The sequence below is a fragment of the Nipponia nippon genome, unplaced genomic scaffold, assembly GCF_047370975.1.
Source record: "Nipponia nippon isolate SJK-2023a ecotype South Korea unplaced genomic scaffold, ASM4737097v1 scaffold_1, whole genome shotgun sequence".
Taxonomy (NCBI): Eukaryota; Metazoa; Chordata; class Aves; order Pelecaniformes; family Threskiornithidae; genus Nipponia; species Nipponia nippon.
The window spans coordinates 135,780,921-135,798,558 of NW_028262290.1; the positions used below are offsets into that span (position 1 = coordinate 135,780,921).

The following is a 17,638-nucleotide window of genomic DNA, read 5'->3' on the forward strand; positions in this document are numbered from 1 at the left end:
TAACAAGATATTAAATACAGCACAGCTGTTGTAGAAACATTTCTTACCTTGAAAAAGAAATTTTTGCATTTTGTAAAACCATTTATTCAATGCATGTCAAATTTGTCTTAACATTGCTAGAATTTGTAGGCTGATATCCACAGGTGATTTTGTTAAACTGTTGTTATCTCATAAAAAAATGACAGTTTAGTTTCCGACACTCTTGGATGGCTTAGTAATGGTATAGTTCCTGAAAGAAAGTTATTCAAAGAGTCAAGTATGACTGGATTAGAAAGCCAGCTTTCTATTTCATATATAAAACAAAGTATCTGTGCAAGAATATTTAAAAGAGATTTTTTTAATAAAATGGTAAATCTTTTTGTGTTCCATTAATAGATTTATTCAATAGAATTAAGATACACATTATTATATTATTTCATACAAACTGTAAGTCAGATCCTCACTAGTATGACACATATCTAAAAATTACAGGATATATAACTCTAGGAAATCTAGAATATCCTATTAGCTTCTTCAGAAATGTTTCAGAGAGCACTATTGGTACATGTGGTGACATGTATTATGGTATCATATGCATATAAGATGGGTGATACAAAGTACATTATTTTTACTTTCTTCAAAAATCATCATTGAAGGAAGCAGACCTTCAATGATAATGAGGTCAAGTATCCATATCTGATTTTTTTAATAACACTCTAGACAATACTGTATCATGAATATAGTTTTTTCTTTATATTGTGTGAGGTGTATGGCCTAATCTTGTGTAGTCACTGCTTAGGAGAAGCTGTCTTTGTGAGTCAAGCAATTGTTTTACTTACGGGACAGGTAACACAAATTGGAGAAGGAATGTTGCTGATGCAGCGGTCATAGGGCCAGAGCCAGCTGAGGGTATTTGCAGCTGTCTGTATCGTGCTGGAACAAAAAAAACAATATCCAAAACTTTGCTTGAGGTAATTGTTACTGCATTTTGCTAGTGAATGATTGATAACAGCAGGTTTGGGCACTGTGGTAAGCATCCTTTATGTAAAGGCAGTTCTCAGCAGTGTATAAATACCTTTCTCTAAGTAATACCATGATACATGCAAGAAGATTTTTAGTGCCACACTTTATAAGTAGGCATCTATTGAACAGTGTTTTTTTAACCTCTCTAAATACACATACTCAGTGTACTGGATCTGTTCCTTTTTCTTTGAACTATCACAAATGTGTTGTTTAGCTTAAAATTTTTCTAGACTTTTTAAAATTTGCTCCCCTTCTCTGATTTTCGTTAGAAATCAGAGTTTTTTACTAGCTGTGTATCTGCATTACTGACATCTGATTTGATTTTTTTGAAGGTGTTGCAATATCCAAGAGCCAGATTTGGCTGTAATATAAAATTCTGTTTAAAACAAAAGTTCTTTAAAACCCCAAAGCTTTTTACCGATGTAGCAAAGTATGAAGCTTCCTTCATACTGAAGTTTCTTACTCTCTATCCTTGGGACTAACCAATACTGTTGTGCATTAATGTTTTGTGTTAGTTCACAAATGTTATTCTATTTGGATGCCTCATCCTAGTTCTAGTTTCTAAAAAATAGCCAAATAAATAAGTGCAGAGTCAGTGATTTCTTAGACCGTGGTATGGACAGTGCTTGTCTGTGTTTTGAAGGTTAGGGCTGAGATGAATAGCTCTAATTGCTTTTACTGTTTTCTGTTTAAAGCAATGATATTGTAGTCTAGACTCTTGGACCTCCTCTTGAACTGATCAAGTTACTCAAAGCGTCCAAGAGCTCAGTTAACTAACCTCTTAGGAATCTCTTTGCATATGGGAAATAGTGTAGGCTCCCCTGCTTCTTTCTTTCTCTTTTTCTCCCCTTTTTTTTTTTTTCTTTTCCTTTTTTTTTCTTTTTTTTTTCTTTTTTTTTCCTTTTTTTTCTTGTGGCATAGGTTTGTCAGTCCTTTTATAGGAAATGTGATAAGATTGCCATGGTTCCCCAAAGCACTTGGCTGCCCAAAGCAGCCTGGGATGACTTGGACCACTTTGCATCAGGACTGGATTGAGGCTGTGTCAGTCTCCAAATTCAAGGAAACCAAAGATGGTATAAACACAGTGATGGTCCACATCTGTGTTACAGTAATACTAGGAAGGCACTGTATTAAGCCGGGAGTTATTCCCTTCCTGCCAGAGAATCTGTGTCAATGTTTCTTACCAGTTTAAACTGCTCCAGAAAGAGTGGCATGGATTAATTGCTAGTGCAATCCCTAAGGCTTTATCAGAGGTACCACAGAGATGGATTTGGCCTGGTATGGAACGTAAATGGTAACATTTAATGAACTGCTTACTGAGTGCAGTTGCAGGGGGTGCAACAGTGTCCTTCATGCTCCTTTCTAGTGCAGCAGCTTTGTGCCAGCCCATTCCCCTGACTAGTTTAAAGCCTCCTTGCACTTGTGAAGTGAGGAAAGTGACTGGGGTGCAGTCGGGATTGGGAACACTGATTCTATTTGATAAACATCTGCTGTCTTAATTTATGGTGCATTTTTGGATAACCTAAAAGTACATGCTGGGTGCAGTTTATAAATAGGATAAATGAGATACAACGAGCAAGGACTTCTTTTTTTCGTTCAGAGTTCTCTGAAATGCCCTGACAACAGTTGAGAATATAATTACAGCAACATACTTCTGAGCTTTCCTTTTTCAAATAACCATCTGATTGTGCTGTATATCAGCATCAAAAGATGCCAACGGCTCAGAATCTGATGTAGATTCTGGTTTCTTTCTGATAAAAAATACATGTTATGAAAAGCCACTCAGCCAATTGATTATGGTACCTTTAGAACAGGTATATTTTGCCAAAGAGGTAAAGTACTCTTGAAGCATCCAACTTTTGCTAGCAGTTAGGATGAAGTTTTCATAAATTACTGATCTCTTATCAACGTGCTTATTAAACAATCAAGTATTTTGTATGATTGGCTTTCCAGTTTCAGAATGCCATCCGTCAGATTATCTTTTCACATCATTGCATTAATTTGTGTTGTGACTGCACACTTTTCATCCATCTATTGCCTAGTCATTATGGAATGTCCAGGCACATAGATAGATGTTATGTGAAGTTGCCAGACATTGTGTAATAATTTGACTGAGATCTCATTTTCATTAAAGCAGAATCTGACATTACTCTCTAGTCAAAAAACAATTTTGTGGAGGCACAGTCTCAGTTACAGTTGTATAGCATTCTATTATGTGCTAAAACGTTACATTTTCTTCTTTTCTCTTCTTTTTTCAAGGAAAGACAGGCAACAGTGAAAAAAGAAAAGAGTTGTCCACAGCAAATGAACAAACTAGGAGAACGGAACAAAATGCAAAGAGCAAATTCCGTCACCATAGATGGACAAGGTCTTCAGGTGTGATTATTGTTATTTTAATTTTAAGGAGATACTTCTAGGTGTATGAAGACAATGATAGAGTGAGCAATCTTTAAAGTGAAATATTTCCAGTACATTCACTTTTCTAATATTTCATGTTTACGTATTTAAAAATGTAATAATAAGGTAAATTCTTCCATCCGTACAGGAGTCCTGTGGTGCAAATCTGCTTCTCATGTCATTGGTAGGATTTCCTAAGACATTAAGAGGGAGGGAAAACCAGCTCTAAACCACTTGTATTGTGGGGTGAAGCTGAACTCGATGGTTTTAGTATCTGTCATGCAGCATCGTGTGAATTTACATTATAAATCTCAGTCTATGTCTTGATAACTGTTCACTATTCTCGTTTGGACCTGTTAATTAATAGAGTAAACTTCAATGATATTATTTGTCCAGGTATTTCAAAATAGGGTATTTGACACATCAAAATTAAGAGTGGAGAGAAGCAAGGTGATTTTAGTAGCAGCAATATCTAGAATAAAAATGCAAGTTTTTTCTACTTGAAAGGAAAACCTGTGTGTGTGATGAGCTAATGTTATTTTAGGGAGGTTACTTAGAGGGATGCCAGAAGTTCTGCCTGAACTGCTTGACTTCTTTCCCTTAAGAATGAGTAGTTTTGAGTAAAGTCAATGTTCACATATATGATGCCGCTTCTTTATCTCCTCAGGACTTAAAGGATCATCATGATAACAATGTGATAACCATTTGATATACATAGTTGACTGTTCTCTATATCTTTTGATGTGTGGCAATTGAGGTTCAGTCAAATGTGAAAGATTCCGTTACCGTATATCAAAGGCTGTATACCTCGTAATTATTTCATGATATACCTTATTGTGTCAGGATAGAAAGGCTTATTTTGTTGTTTCATCTTTTTAGATTAGTGAAATGTTCTTGTTATGACAACTCAAAAAAAAAAAAAAAAAAAAAAGAAAAAGGAAAAAAAACCCCAAACCCTAAAACCTATGCAGTCACATGGCTGCTCCGTTGATCGTCTAGTAGACTATTACAGCGATCATTATCCATGGCTTTCAAGGTTCTCTTCCTGTACTTACCACCCTCACAGGCTGCACTGCTATCCAGATCATCCATGACAGTTAAAGCATGAAGCAAAAGAGCTAGAATATTCATTGACAGAAAACTCAAGTTCTGTCTAATCAGGCACAGTGTGAAGAGTTGTTCTAATAAACTGGTGCTAAAGGAAGCACACAGAGTTTTCTAACTCTTGGGTGATATCTGTGCAATTCCAGTGAGCCCAACTGCTCTAGACAGAGGAGCATATTTGGCATCTCCTTTTGGTAGCAGCACCATGTATCATTATGAATTTTGGTTTTACCCCAAGCATTAGATTGCTTATGCTCATAGTATATTTTCAGGTATTTTTAGAGTCTCTATTTCCCACTCATGGGATAGAGTGCCTGGGATACAGTGCCTGATCTGTTCAAAATAGCAAACTCCTAGCAGCACTGACTCTTACACACACAACCTTAAATTATTAAAATTTCTGCTTTCATATCATGATGGCATCAGATTTTCTTTAAGTTTGTTAGTATGATCCAAAACTTATGTTTTATCTTCTCTTTCCATGATGAATCCAAAGCGTAGAGTTCATCATTGCTTTTATTTATTATTGCTTGAGAAGAAGAGAAAGCAGGAGTGAGGACTAAGATGGTAGAATAATTATTAAAGGGATTTAAGGTGTTTTCTGAAGTGCTTGGTATTGTTCTGTAATGCCACCTCTATAATGTAGTGCATGATGTAATACTGGTAACCATAGTGGTAGCATTAGAAATAATTCTGCAGTGATGACGCTAATTTGCTGATTATACTGTGGTCTTTGGTTTTTTCTATTGGATAAAATTGGTGTGGAGTAGCAGAAATCCATCTTAGCACCAACTATTAAATTTTTAATGGGTATCAATAATGATAACCTGATCATTGTGAAGGCCGAGTGGATCTCGAAGGATACCGTAGTGGAAGGCTGAGATTAGAGATACTGCTAGGGTTTTTTTTTCACTCACAGATTGTATAATTTAGGAACTATTTCCACAAAGATGTAAGATTCCATAAATACAACTGATAATTAATGTTAGTATTTCGCTTAAAGATGGTCTGGAGCAAAAAATTTCTGTAGCTGATCAAAGTATACTACTCTAATTCCCCCATATCTAGCCAAAGCATGCTACTGTGATTCTAATACTGTAATTTTGCTGGCATGGTCTCATTTTAACATGATTTTAACATGATCTTCAGTGATTTCAAAGAACAAGAACAAGAGAAGGATTTTTGTGACTTTTTTGGAACCTTTTTTATTCAGAAAACTTTATTATGATGTTAATTGCATTTGTTTATGATTTAAGTTCCCAAGATAACAAATCAAAGATATACCCAGCAAATCTTCATACTAGTCCTGTGGAGACCTCTGTTTTCAATATGGGAGAAACTATATATAATTGGTCTGCCACTTTTTTTTTTTTTTTTAAATGTGAGTCACTTATACTATAACTTTGTGGAGATTGCCTTTAAATCATGATAGATGAAGGCCTGAAAATGTTCACCAAGTTAGTCTAAATCTTTAGTTACATTGTTTATTATATGGAAAGGTCTATGTTATCTACAAAAGTAATTTGGAAAAACTGTAATAAATTAATTGAAAGAGACTTTATTTTGGAATTGAGTGGAATACAAACTGGTTATTAGATTTTTTTTATGGTCCTAAACCTTCTGCTTTTAATAATATGGTTAAATTTTGAAATAAAAGATTTAAAATAGGAATAAGTTCATCAGTTAGCTTTTGTTGAGAAAAGTATCAAGACCAAACCTTCCTTCCATCAGACAGCAGTGAGCAGATAACTTTGCGGCAGTGGAGATCTGCACGACTTAAAGACAATTAATCATAGTTAAGCACATTCATCTTACTTCTTTCTAGCTAACCAGCATAATGATCAGGATTATTATTTCTAATTAGAGGAAGTAATAGATCATGTGTAACCTTAGGATGAGTCTCATTAATTAACCTGCGTCCTAAGGGATTTCAGTAGGTAGTCCATCTCTGTCACAATGAGCACCATTGGTTTACACTTAGTTCACAGGAACAAACATCATGGGAATTGGCTAAATAACTAAAATTGATTAAAACAGTAGATAAAAATTAAATATATGACAAACTTCACTGTATCCTGCAATTTGATATATGTTTCAACATACAGCACTTTACTGTAGCAATATACTGTGACAGAATGTGATACCAGGTTGGTTTTATGCTAGGTTTAAATTCCACCGAGTTTGCTGGGGTTTCTCCTTATTTTTTGTATATATTGGAACAGATTTGGATGCATTGTTTGTAAACTTATGGATGGAGTTGACACACTAGTGCCTAACGCTTCCTACTAGAAGAAAAGCGCTTTTAGACGCCTATAGGATTGTATGCCTGTAGGATGCCTCTATGACTCCTTAGCTGTCATGTTCTCGGGTTTTGACTTAAATTACATTTTATGAAATCTTCAGCTGAAAAGCTTTTGTTATTTCAGGAATTACGAATAAGGATTTGGAGCAAGAGCTTTCAGTGTATCATTTTAAACTGGCCACCACCATTAAAGATACCAAAAAATGTTTTTACAAATATATCAGCGACAAAAGGAGGGCCAGGAAGACTCTCCATCCTTTGTTGTATGAAATTCAACAAGGCTAAGTGCCGGGTCCTGCACTTGGGTCACAACAACCCCATGCAACGCTACAGGCTGGGGGAGGAGTGGCTGGAGAGCTGCCTGGCGGAAAAGGACCTGGGGGTCCTGGTTGACAGCTGCCTCAGCATGAGCCAGCAGTGTACTCAGGTGGCCAAGAGGGCCAATGGCATCCTGGCTTGTATCAGGAATAGTGTGGCCAGCAGGACCAGGGAGGTGATAGTGCCCCTGTACTCGACACTGGTGAGGCTGCACCTTGCACACTGTGTTCAGTTTTGGGCCCCCCACTATAAGAAGGACATCGAGGTGCTGGAGCGTGTCCAAAGAAGGGCAACGAAGCTGGTGAAGGGTCTAAAGAACAAGTCTTATGAGGAGTGGCTGAGGGAGCTGGGGTTGTTTAGTCTGGAGAAGAGGAGGCTGAGGGGAGACCTTATTGCTCTGTACAACTACCTCCTTTTGGAGGTTGTAGTGAGGTGGGTGTTGGTCTCTTCTCCCAAGTAACAAGCGATAGGATGAGAGGAAACGGCCTCAAGCTGTGCCAGGGGAAGTTTAGGTTGGATATTAGAAAAAACTTCTTCACCGAAAGGGTAGTCAGGCATTGAAGAGGCTGCCCAGGGAAGTGGTTGACTCCCCATCCCTGGAGGTATTTAAATGACGGGTAGATGTGGTGCTCGAGGACATAGTTTAGTGATGGACTTGGCAGTGCTAGGTTAACGGTTGGACTCGGTGATCTTAAGGGTCTTTTCCAACCTTAATGATTCTATGACGAGAGGAAATGGCCTTAAGTTGCACCAGGGGAAGTTTAGGTTGGATATTAGGAAAAACTTCTTCACCGAAAGGGTAGTCAGGCACTGGAAGAGGCTGCCCAGGGAAGTGGTTGAGTCCCCATCCCTGGAGGTATTTAAAAGACGGGTAGACATGGTGCTTGAGGACATGGTTTAGTGGTGGACTTGGCAGTGCTAGGTTAACGGTTGGACTCGGTGATCTTTTCCAACCTTGATGATTCTATGATTCTATGATTCTATGATTTTGAAACAGTCTAAGCTTCACCTCTGAAGTTGTTAGTGCATGACTTCAGAGATGTTGACTTTGAACTCTTAATATGCTTTTAAACATTTTAGAATTGATATATGTCTAAGAGTGATAATTTTTAATATGAATAGTCTAGCTTTATGGTTTAAAAACAAGTATTAGAGAGAGATCATCTGATGTAATTTTTTTATGTTCTTCAAAGTCTATGGAGCAAAGGCAGTGAACACTCACGTCTTAAAGTATCTGAAAGTGCAGACTAACACTATTACTTTGAAGGAAGGTGTTAGTTTGTAAAGCTGAACGTCGATGTGAACATGTAAAACTTTGCATGCACAAAAGAATTAAAAGACATGGTAGAAGTCGTTATTTTCTTCAGTATATCCTCCTTTCCATTCTTTTCCTCAGGCTTGTCCTTCTTCCCTGTGTTTTTCCCTTCTACTTTTTTAAGTTTTCCAGCTTTCTAAGGTGTTTAAAGGAACTCATTATTGTTATGTTTGTTACATTTTAAGAGGTGTGTGATTTCATATCATATCAAATATTGCAGGTTTGTCATTTAAAAAAAAATAGAAAATTATTCCGTCAAGTTTAAAATTTCATATAGCTATATTTGACCTTTATAGTATAGTGTCATTTCTCACTACAAAATACAGTTTCTTCATAACTTTTTCCATAGGAAATTGCTATCAGAATCAGTCATGCATTTCTTGTGTTTAAAGTTTTTTTCTCTATTCATGGATGTAACCTATATATATCAATATTTCAATGGAATTATAGGTTAAAATGGCATCACAGCTGTAAGACAGACAGCTAGAGTTTAAAAAAATAGTCACTTGCAATTTGTGGCAAATTAATGAAGTGAGGATTATTGCAAATTATGGAATTGCTTCCAGCTGGATTACATAGCAGAACATAGAGTTTGCATTAAGCTTTTTGTTTTCTGTCTACTATAGGAAAAAATGAATGCAACACACAGCATTAATGAGTGGCTGTGTTATTCCCTTCTTTTAGATCACTCCAGTTCCAGGCACTCATCCACTTTTAGTTTTTGTCAATCCTAAAAGTGGTGGGAAACAAGGGGAAAGGTAAGGTTTATTTTCTCTTTTTTTCCCTGCTCTCTTTCTCTTTTCTGATCTCTGTGATATGTTTAAAAGTGAACATTAAAAGTTTGTATATAAAAAGAAATCCAACATTTTATACTGTTATGCCTTACATTTGAACACCCCATTGCCCTCTTTAGAAAAGGTACACACTAACATATAGCTACAATTTCTGCAGTTAAAAACTAGAATGATTTCTACACAACAGTTTCATTTCACATCAGAAAAAGTAGCTATATTCGGTGTATGGTTTTGTGTGATTTGCATGAAGATGTGAGTTGCTATATTTTGCATTGCAACTTTGAAATTATAACAGTTTTCTTTTAATCTCTGTAATAATTATGCAGGCAGGCCAATAATTTACATTGGAAACAATATTCCATTTTCTAATGCATGACTTGCCTTTTAAAGATTTAGTGAGTAAACTCTCCAACTTCTCCATAAGATTTCCTAAAGTGAAGAAACCTTTTGATTTCTTTAGATAGGATACATTCTAACAATCCAGTTAAAATATTAAAGTCCAATCGCACAAATTTTAAAGACATGCTTAGTTTTATATATGTCAGTAATTTGATTGATTTAAATTCAAAATGCCTACGTTTATGTTTAAATGATAGTGTATCAGAGGCATGATAAAACAGGTAAGGAGCATTCTCCTCCTACTCTGTCCATCAAACTCAGGCAGAAATGCTGAATTAGTTATCCCCTGAGCAGACTTTTCAGAGTGTACTTCAGAATCACAAGTGCTAACAATATGGCCATTTTTGATCATCACATAAGTCCCCAAAATTTTATAGCCTAGCTTACAATGTCAGTGGTGTAATTTATCCTTCAAGTCTTGAAAAAGGTTATGGTCTTTTGGCTGAGATCAGGCTGAAGATGACACCTGTGGATACTGGGTGATATGGGTACCCAAAAGCACAAAAGGAGTGATCCAGCATGTTTCTAAAGCTTGGAACCAAGCAAGTAAACTGCAAATGGGTCAGCTTTCCCTACCTCTTCCCCACTGCCTGTGTTAGATCACTTCTTTCAAACAATGTCCCTTAGAGTAAACTGATAAAAGGGACAAAATCCTGCAGAGCAGATGCTAGGGGAATTCTCAGAGCTGAAGAACATTTAACAAAAACTGCACTCAAAGGCTGCTGAGAGAACAGGTTATCATTAGGAGCTGATTATGTAGTCCCTGGACTGGTATACCTAGATATCAGCAATGCCAACAATGCTAGTTGTGTCAAAGGCAGTTAATGGTCTAAAAGATTAATTCTAAACAGTTTCAAGAACATGCCTTTGCAATCACAATAAAACAATATGAGACATGCTGAGCATTCATGTTCAGACACAGTAGTAGTGTGAGGTAGCCCTGGTCTTCTGTGCAGTGAGAGGCATTGTGGAAGGTAATGCACTAGCACTCACCTTGACTTTTATGTAGTGCAGATATGAAGTGAGTAGATCAGGTATCCAGTCTGGAATTATGGAGGTGTGAGGCAGGTTAGAGAGCTGCACTTACATATTAATTATAACCTAGAAACAATTTAATGAAATGCTGTTTCACAGCTTTCAGCTCCCAGCTCGTAATTGGTCTCAAGTGTTACTATCTGAATGGGCTTAATGCACAAGGGATGTCATTTAATGTTAGATATTCTCCAGAGTAAAAGCAAGTTTAAAACCTGATCCCCTTCCCAAGCTCGTATTCCTATTCACGTATTGCAGTCTGACACTTCTCAGTTTATGTTAATGCAACTGTTACTGATACCAAGCAGATCACAGGAATGATTTGAATTTAAAAAATGAATGCCTTATACACGCTTCATTCACTAACACCATTACCTACAAGTGTCATTACACAATGAAGTGTATAGCATGAGGGCATCCACCAGCAGCTGAGTATAGTGAAGTATGAGAACCTTTTAAATTGGCTTTGATGCCACACAAAATAAGATGTTAAATTGCATACTAATGTGTCAAGGTTGCACTCGATATTTCTGTGTTAGGAGGAGCACATCAAAAGGTCAACTGCATAGTCATGTAGACATATCTCAAGTCATTCGCCAGCAGGAGATAATATCTCATGATTAGATCTAAAACTAGATTCAAAAAGGTTAAAAAAAAAGAGTACTCTTCCACATATGGACTATTTTATTAGAAAGGGGTTTTTCCTTCTGCCTTTTAGGTGTTAATGTTTCATATCAATACCAGTAACATAATAAAATTATAAAGTAAGGATGTTAAGAGTGCTTATTAGCTTGAAGAGTTAATCTAAGGGATGAAAACATTTTCAGGGAACAATAATATTTAACATTTTTACTTTTCTCATTTTTATCTGGCTGCTCTACACTTCGTAACCAGAGAGGAATCCCATATTTCCCCCCCCGCCTCCAATTTTGTGGCAGTTATATGTTGTGAAAAGTAAAATCAGAGAACATTTGAAGACATAAATAGCTTTGTAAAATGCACAGTTAAGGTGATTCAAGTCAGGCTTTGTGATTATAGTGATTTTGTAATCTACTCAGGAATTGAGAGGCTAAGAGTAGAGGATAGGCTGTAACAAAAGTAAGATTTCCACAGCAGTGAGGGGAAAAAAACCCAAACCACAACCTACTAATTTTTGTAGGTGAGAATTTCATTATCTTGACTCATTCAGATTAAGGTGATCTTTTACTGAAAGCTATTCTTCAGTCTTTGCTTAGGATTTTCTGTATTTGAGAGATCACGGTGAATGAAGTTATGATTTCTAATTGACTTTCATTGAACACAGAAAGGTTATTGCAGATACTGTCAAGACTCCAGTGTTCCCACAGTTCCCCATATGAGATTTTATGCCTTGCCATATGGTAACCCAGCCCATTTCATTGCCCTTAGACTTGGAGAGACTGTATGCATCCATCTGAAAACCAGTTGAATAAATGCACTCCCCCAATAATACTCTGTCATTTGCTTTTGTATTTTGCAATTTTTTTCAAATCTCTCAAATGCAAAGGAAAAGAACTGAGGATCACTTTAAGGTAAAAAAGGTTAGGTGCTTTAGTTTTAGTTTTTGAATGTTGGAACAGAGGGATGGTGGGAGACAAATGGATATGTAGAAAAAGCGCATTCTGAACATGACGATACATTCTCTACAACCATATCTAATTACCTTATTACTATGTTTTAAAACTTCAGTTTTGTTAGAAAGCCAGAGTTTTACAAAATGTATGGTGATAAATATCATGTTCTTCTTGAATAGGTTTCTCTTTTAAAAACCAATGCTATGACTTCAGATATAATTGCAAAATAAAGAACTATGAAAATAACCCAGTTATACTTTCTTCTCAATGGAGATTAATACTTACTGCCCATCACCTGAGACGTAAATGCATTTTCAGTTTTTTGGACTTAAATGATTTAGTCCAATGGATAATACATATGCTTATAATAAAATAGAACAAAAATATAATTCAATGTTTATTAAGAAGAAAGTAGCAAATTAGAATTAAAGTTAATGAGTTTAAGCCTTTCACACACCAAAAATAGATTTTAATTAAGCATGAGACTGGATAGGAGTTCAGCAAACCCAGTCAGGTGTCTTCCTCAGGCTATATCACACTGTAACATGTTTTCAGTGATTGTGCATAAAATGGACAGGTGTGCTTAATTTAATCAGAAAAAAACTGCAGTACATCCATTTCATCCTAGAGCTAACAGTTCTGTATGTCGGTGTTTAAGATCTGACTAATCAAGACAACAGCTTTCAATAATCTGTGAATAGAATGTATATATTTAGTACATCATTGACAAAATAGTTTCTTTCAACAGAAAGAATATACAACAAGAACGTAGTGCTTCTAAAGACTGTTATTGTTAAGGGTAATGCTTCTCACATAAGAATCCTTCTAAATCATACTGTTGTTTTGCCATACTCATTACTTTGTTTTCCACTTCCCCATTTTCCAATTTATTTGCCTGACCAGCAGGTGAGTTTAAACAATTGTTTCCTTGACAAATGTGCGGTTGGATGCACTGGAGATCAGCTTCCGTACACTGACGTTTCCTGCTGACTCCACGTTCAGTGTCTGTGCAGTACAGGTTGATGATATATTTGACCTTTGTTGTTTTCAAGTAACTTTGGTTCAAAGTGGCTCTTCCCTGCTACCCTCTGATTAATCTGGCTTTGTAAGCTTTCACTTAGCATTGAGACAAAATGTAGAAGCAGTTTCAAATGATCTTTTTTGAATATTATATGTCTAGGAGAGAAGATCACTAGCATTCTTTTACTTTTGGGGAGGAGTCCTTGGCTTCTTTCTTCTCTGCCATTAGGATTACATTAAGCCTATATTGACCACGTCTTGGGTAGTCACCTCCCAGATGACTGAAGATGCATCCCCCAGTTGGCACAAGGCACTGCTATGACCAAATTCTTCCCCAGTGTAGTCAACATTACTGCCAGTTTTGAATTGCCAATGGGTTTCTGTCTTTCTTTTACCTCTCTAAAGTAATGATCTTATGACTTCAGAAGATAGCTCAGTCTCACTCAGCCCAAGGTGCACTCAAGAGTATTTTCCTCAGCAGCAGAGGTGTTCAAAGATGATCCCAGCCCTCTTGGGACACTGCTGCTGTAATTTCCTGCCTCCTCAGTTATGCTAGTGCAGCTATTTTGAGGTTCATATGAGACCATGGGCATGATTTAAGTAAAGGGAGAAAAAGACAATGGAGAAACTGTTCTGAGGATTTTTATTTTAAATTGAATCTGTTTAGTTTTCCAGATCACATAATAACCCTACAAACGGTTATGGAAGCATAACTGTTTGTTGATAAACTGTGTCGTGAGGTAAGAGCCAGCTGGAGGTGGTGGGGACAAGGCGTAATTTCATGAACTGGCTTTGTTCATGAAATTGCACTCTGTCACAAAAAGCTGTCTTCTGGGGCATTACCCGCTACATTGCCTCAGGGCTTTGTCTGCACAAATTTCCAGTCACAGGGAAATCATGTCCAGTTCCTTCCTTACATGCAGAAGCAAGAAGTTCAGAGATGTCAGTATCAATAGGCTATTTAGTACTGCAGATATAAAACTGGAAGGCTAAATTACCGTCCATTTCTTCATCTTGCATGTGTCATACTGTTAGGTCTAGTTACAATTTAGTGTGAGGGCAAACATTTATGGACAGTTTCTTCCTCTTTTTTGGAGAATTTAAGAATAGAAATGAACCATCAAGTTATGAATTTTACACAGACTAGAGTACATAAATATGTTACAATAACTTAAAGCGTGATGTGTCATTTGCAGTGAGTCATTATAGAGTGATTATTTGGTATTGATGTTCGATTAGTACCTGTGAATGGCATGCAGTGAATCAAGCAGGATTCAATGTAATCTCTTCGTTATTGCAGGTGGACTTCTGGGTTTTGGCTAGAGATGCCTAGGTCCCTCTTTATTAAGAAGGCTTTTATAACATTTCACTGATACCTGACAACAGTATTGTGAGTGTAGGTAATGGCTAGTATGTTTTGTAGCACCACACTTTTAGGCAAATAACTCTTAAGCCTTTGGGACTTCATAACAATACATGACCTTACGGTCAGCTACGCAAATTAAATTAGCTGCACCTTTGATGAGGTTAAATCCTATGTCACTGAGAAGCAACTTACACATACTAACTAGAAAACTAAAAAAATAGAATCCTTTTACATTGGTAAGGTGCTGCAAATTAAATGGAAATATACTGTGTTGTTAATCCACTGTCAAATGTCTGATTTAGTCATCATCACAACCATTGACAATGATGTGTGCATGCTTGCAAATTGAAACCAGTCATTTCACATTGACTTTTTCTGTCAGGAGTGGCATCAGGAATAGATGGTGTGAGTGTGTTTGAATACAATGCTTTATGAAGAAGCTGATATTGCTAAATAATTGAGAAGTTAAGAAAATGTTCCAATTTGGCAATTTTAGAGATAATTATAAAGTTGTTTGTATTCAGTATTCTTACACCTTTGTCTTCCACCTAGCCTGATAAATTATGCATTACTGTTAAGGAAAAAAAATCCTCAATGTGCACATAGATTGTGTCTAGACAGTTTTATTTTGCTGAATTTGAAAACGTGGACATTTTAACTTAAAATTCAGCTCTTATTATGCTTCTATTTTATTTAAGGCAGTAAAAAGAAAGGAAGAGATATTTCAGTGGAAAAATATATGCTTTCTTAAAAACATTAAAATATTAATTAGCTAGAGGATATAAACATTAAAATTAAAAGCAAGAAACAGGGGTTTATAATTTAAACTATTGTCATAGATCCCAGGTATATATTTATTCATTCTGAGCTCCAACTCTTTCATGTACTTGTTTCTACATAAGAAATGAACCAGCTACCACATTGTAGTCAATGTAGGAAATTACATTTCTAATATTTGTAATGAAGAAAAAAAAATGTTTGTCATACTTTTAGGACAAGTAACCTCAAATTGATAAAGTTACAGTTTGGGAAATATTCTACCATTTAAAGAAAAACTTTCTGGGAGTGGGACAGCAAATGGGGTCCCTTATGGGGTAGGACAATGCTTTTCATGCTGTATCAATAAATTGCTTCCTATTATTCAGATAATTTAAAAATATGTGTAATTTAAGTAAAACAATGGTTTTGAATCTCTTTCATTTTCTTCCCATTCAAAAATAATCCAAAGGAGATGTAGCTGACAACAGATTTGCTTTCTCAGAATATTGTTCAACCTATGGGGATGTTTTTGGTGGGTGACAAAGGCGATTTGCTTTTGCAATTAATTATACTTGTAATTTTGTGTTAGCAATAAATTTCAGGAATAAATCTGTCCTTTACCATGGAGTTACTTTAATAGGAACCAACATGCTCTTCAAAATGCTTTTTTGATTCACCTTTCCTTGTGTCATTATACTTCCTTACCCTACTTTTTTTTTCTGTCTGTATACAGCATTTGAACTGTAGTTAGCTTCTAGCACTTCTGTCTCAATTTTATGCCCATGATACACTGTATGTGTGAATTATAATTGCTCTGTTCAAATATTTTATTTTTTTCTATAAATGAGATCCTGCAATTCAAATAATTATAGTATGTGTTAACTTCTTTCTTTCATTGATAGCTTTAAAAAAAACCCCAAACATGCAAGTAAATATTTTGTCCTTGTCTCTTTTACCTCTTCAGAATTTATAGAAAATTTCAGTACCTTTTAAATCCTCGTCAAGTTTATAGTCTTTCTGGAAATGGACCAATGCCAGGGTAAGTCACAGTTAATATTATTACCAGGAACTCATTTAATAAAATGCTACGTAATCAAATGAACAGACTGAGGCACATATAGCATGTTTTGAATGTATCAACACTGCAGACCTCTGAATGGCTGCAGAAATTTACAGGTATTATTTGTTTACATGTACAAATAAAACTACGTATCATATGTTTTACTGATAACCATGCAGTACTCTATAAGAAACAGTGTGATAAATTTCATTCTGTTTGCAGCTTTTACTGCTATATCAGCAACCCGAGTTCGTGTGGGGGTTACTTTAGTTCCAAATATCATGCAGCCTCAAAGACTGACGTGCAGGACATACATTTCTATTACATAAACACATATGTGCACATACATATATGTCTGTGTAATATATATATAGTGTACATATATATTCTTATGCATGTCAGATACAGAATGTTGTTTCAAATTACAGTGGCTGCACACTCCTTATCAATTCCATAATCTGGGGGATGTAGTGGGCGGAAAATGACTGGACAGGCTAGATTATGCAGGCAGTGACTTTTTATGGGGACTGAAGTGTTATCTGAACCAGGTAGTATTGCAGTCACTCGCCTAACATGCTTGTTCCATGGTTCTTCGTATTTTGTATTCATGTGAAGACAGGAGAATTGCAGTATATCAAATACCAACTTTTGCCACCTGGAATTGTCTCCTTTTTAAGTAGTGGGTACTTTGGTAGAAGAAAACAAGATAGACCAGCACTGAGCATCTGGTCTGTGTATCATTTTGTATGTATTGGATGTTATTTAGTTATGTCACTGATACAAGTTTACATCAGTGAGAAGAGTTGCAGAAGGCTGTTAGGAGATATTTGTCACTGACATGAAGTTTACACTGTTGTTTGAATACTTTTTTTTTTAATCTTGGGAGTTTTTATTTGTTTAGACTTCTTTTCTTTTAAGTTGGAGGAAAATAAGATGAAGGTGGAAATGTACGTGGTTTGTGCCTTGCAAAGTTATATTTGAGTTGTTACAGATATATTACTGGAAAGAGTATGCTCTGGCAGTTTCTGCCAGTACTGCTGGTTTTAAGGCCAAATATACAGCAAGCTAGTCTCTTCTAAAACCATTCTACATCAGCTGTACGTTCATTTATTGTGTCAGACCTCGGATGTGTATAGCATTGATGAAAGCGAAAAGCGGATTGGGCCCAATCCTTTTTG

General features: G+C 36.1%; 1 protein-coding gene across 11 annotated transcripts in view; it reads left to right on the forward strand.

Annotated features, from left to right (window-relative positions):
* DGKB (diacylglycerol kinase beta) overlaps positions 1-17,638 on the forward strand; it is a 494,094-nt gene that overhangs the window by 258,005 nt on the left and 218,451 nt on the right. For all 11 annotated transcript variants that reach the window (XM_087773968.1, XM_087773975.1, XM_087773980.1 and 8 more), the window contains 3 exons: positions 3,262-3,378; positions 9,123-9,196; positions 16,365-16,439. In XM_087773968.1, the coding sequence (XP_087630094.1) occupies positions 3,262-3,378; positions 9,123-9,196; positions 16,365-16,439 (266 nt within the window). The remainder of the gene's footprint in view (positions 1-3,261; positions 3,379-9,122; positions 9,197-16,364; positions 16,440-17,638) is intronic.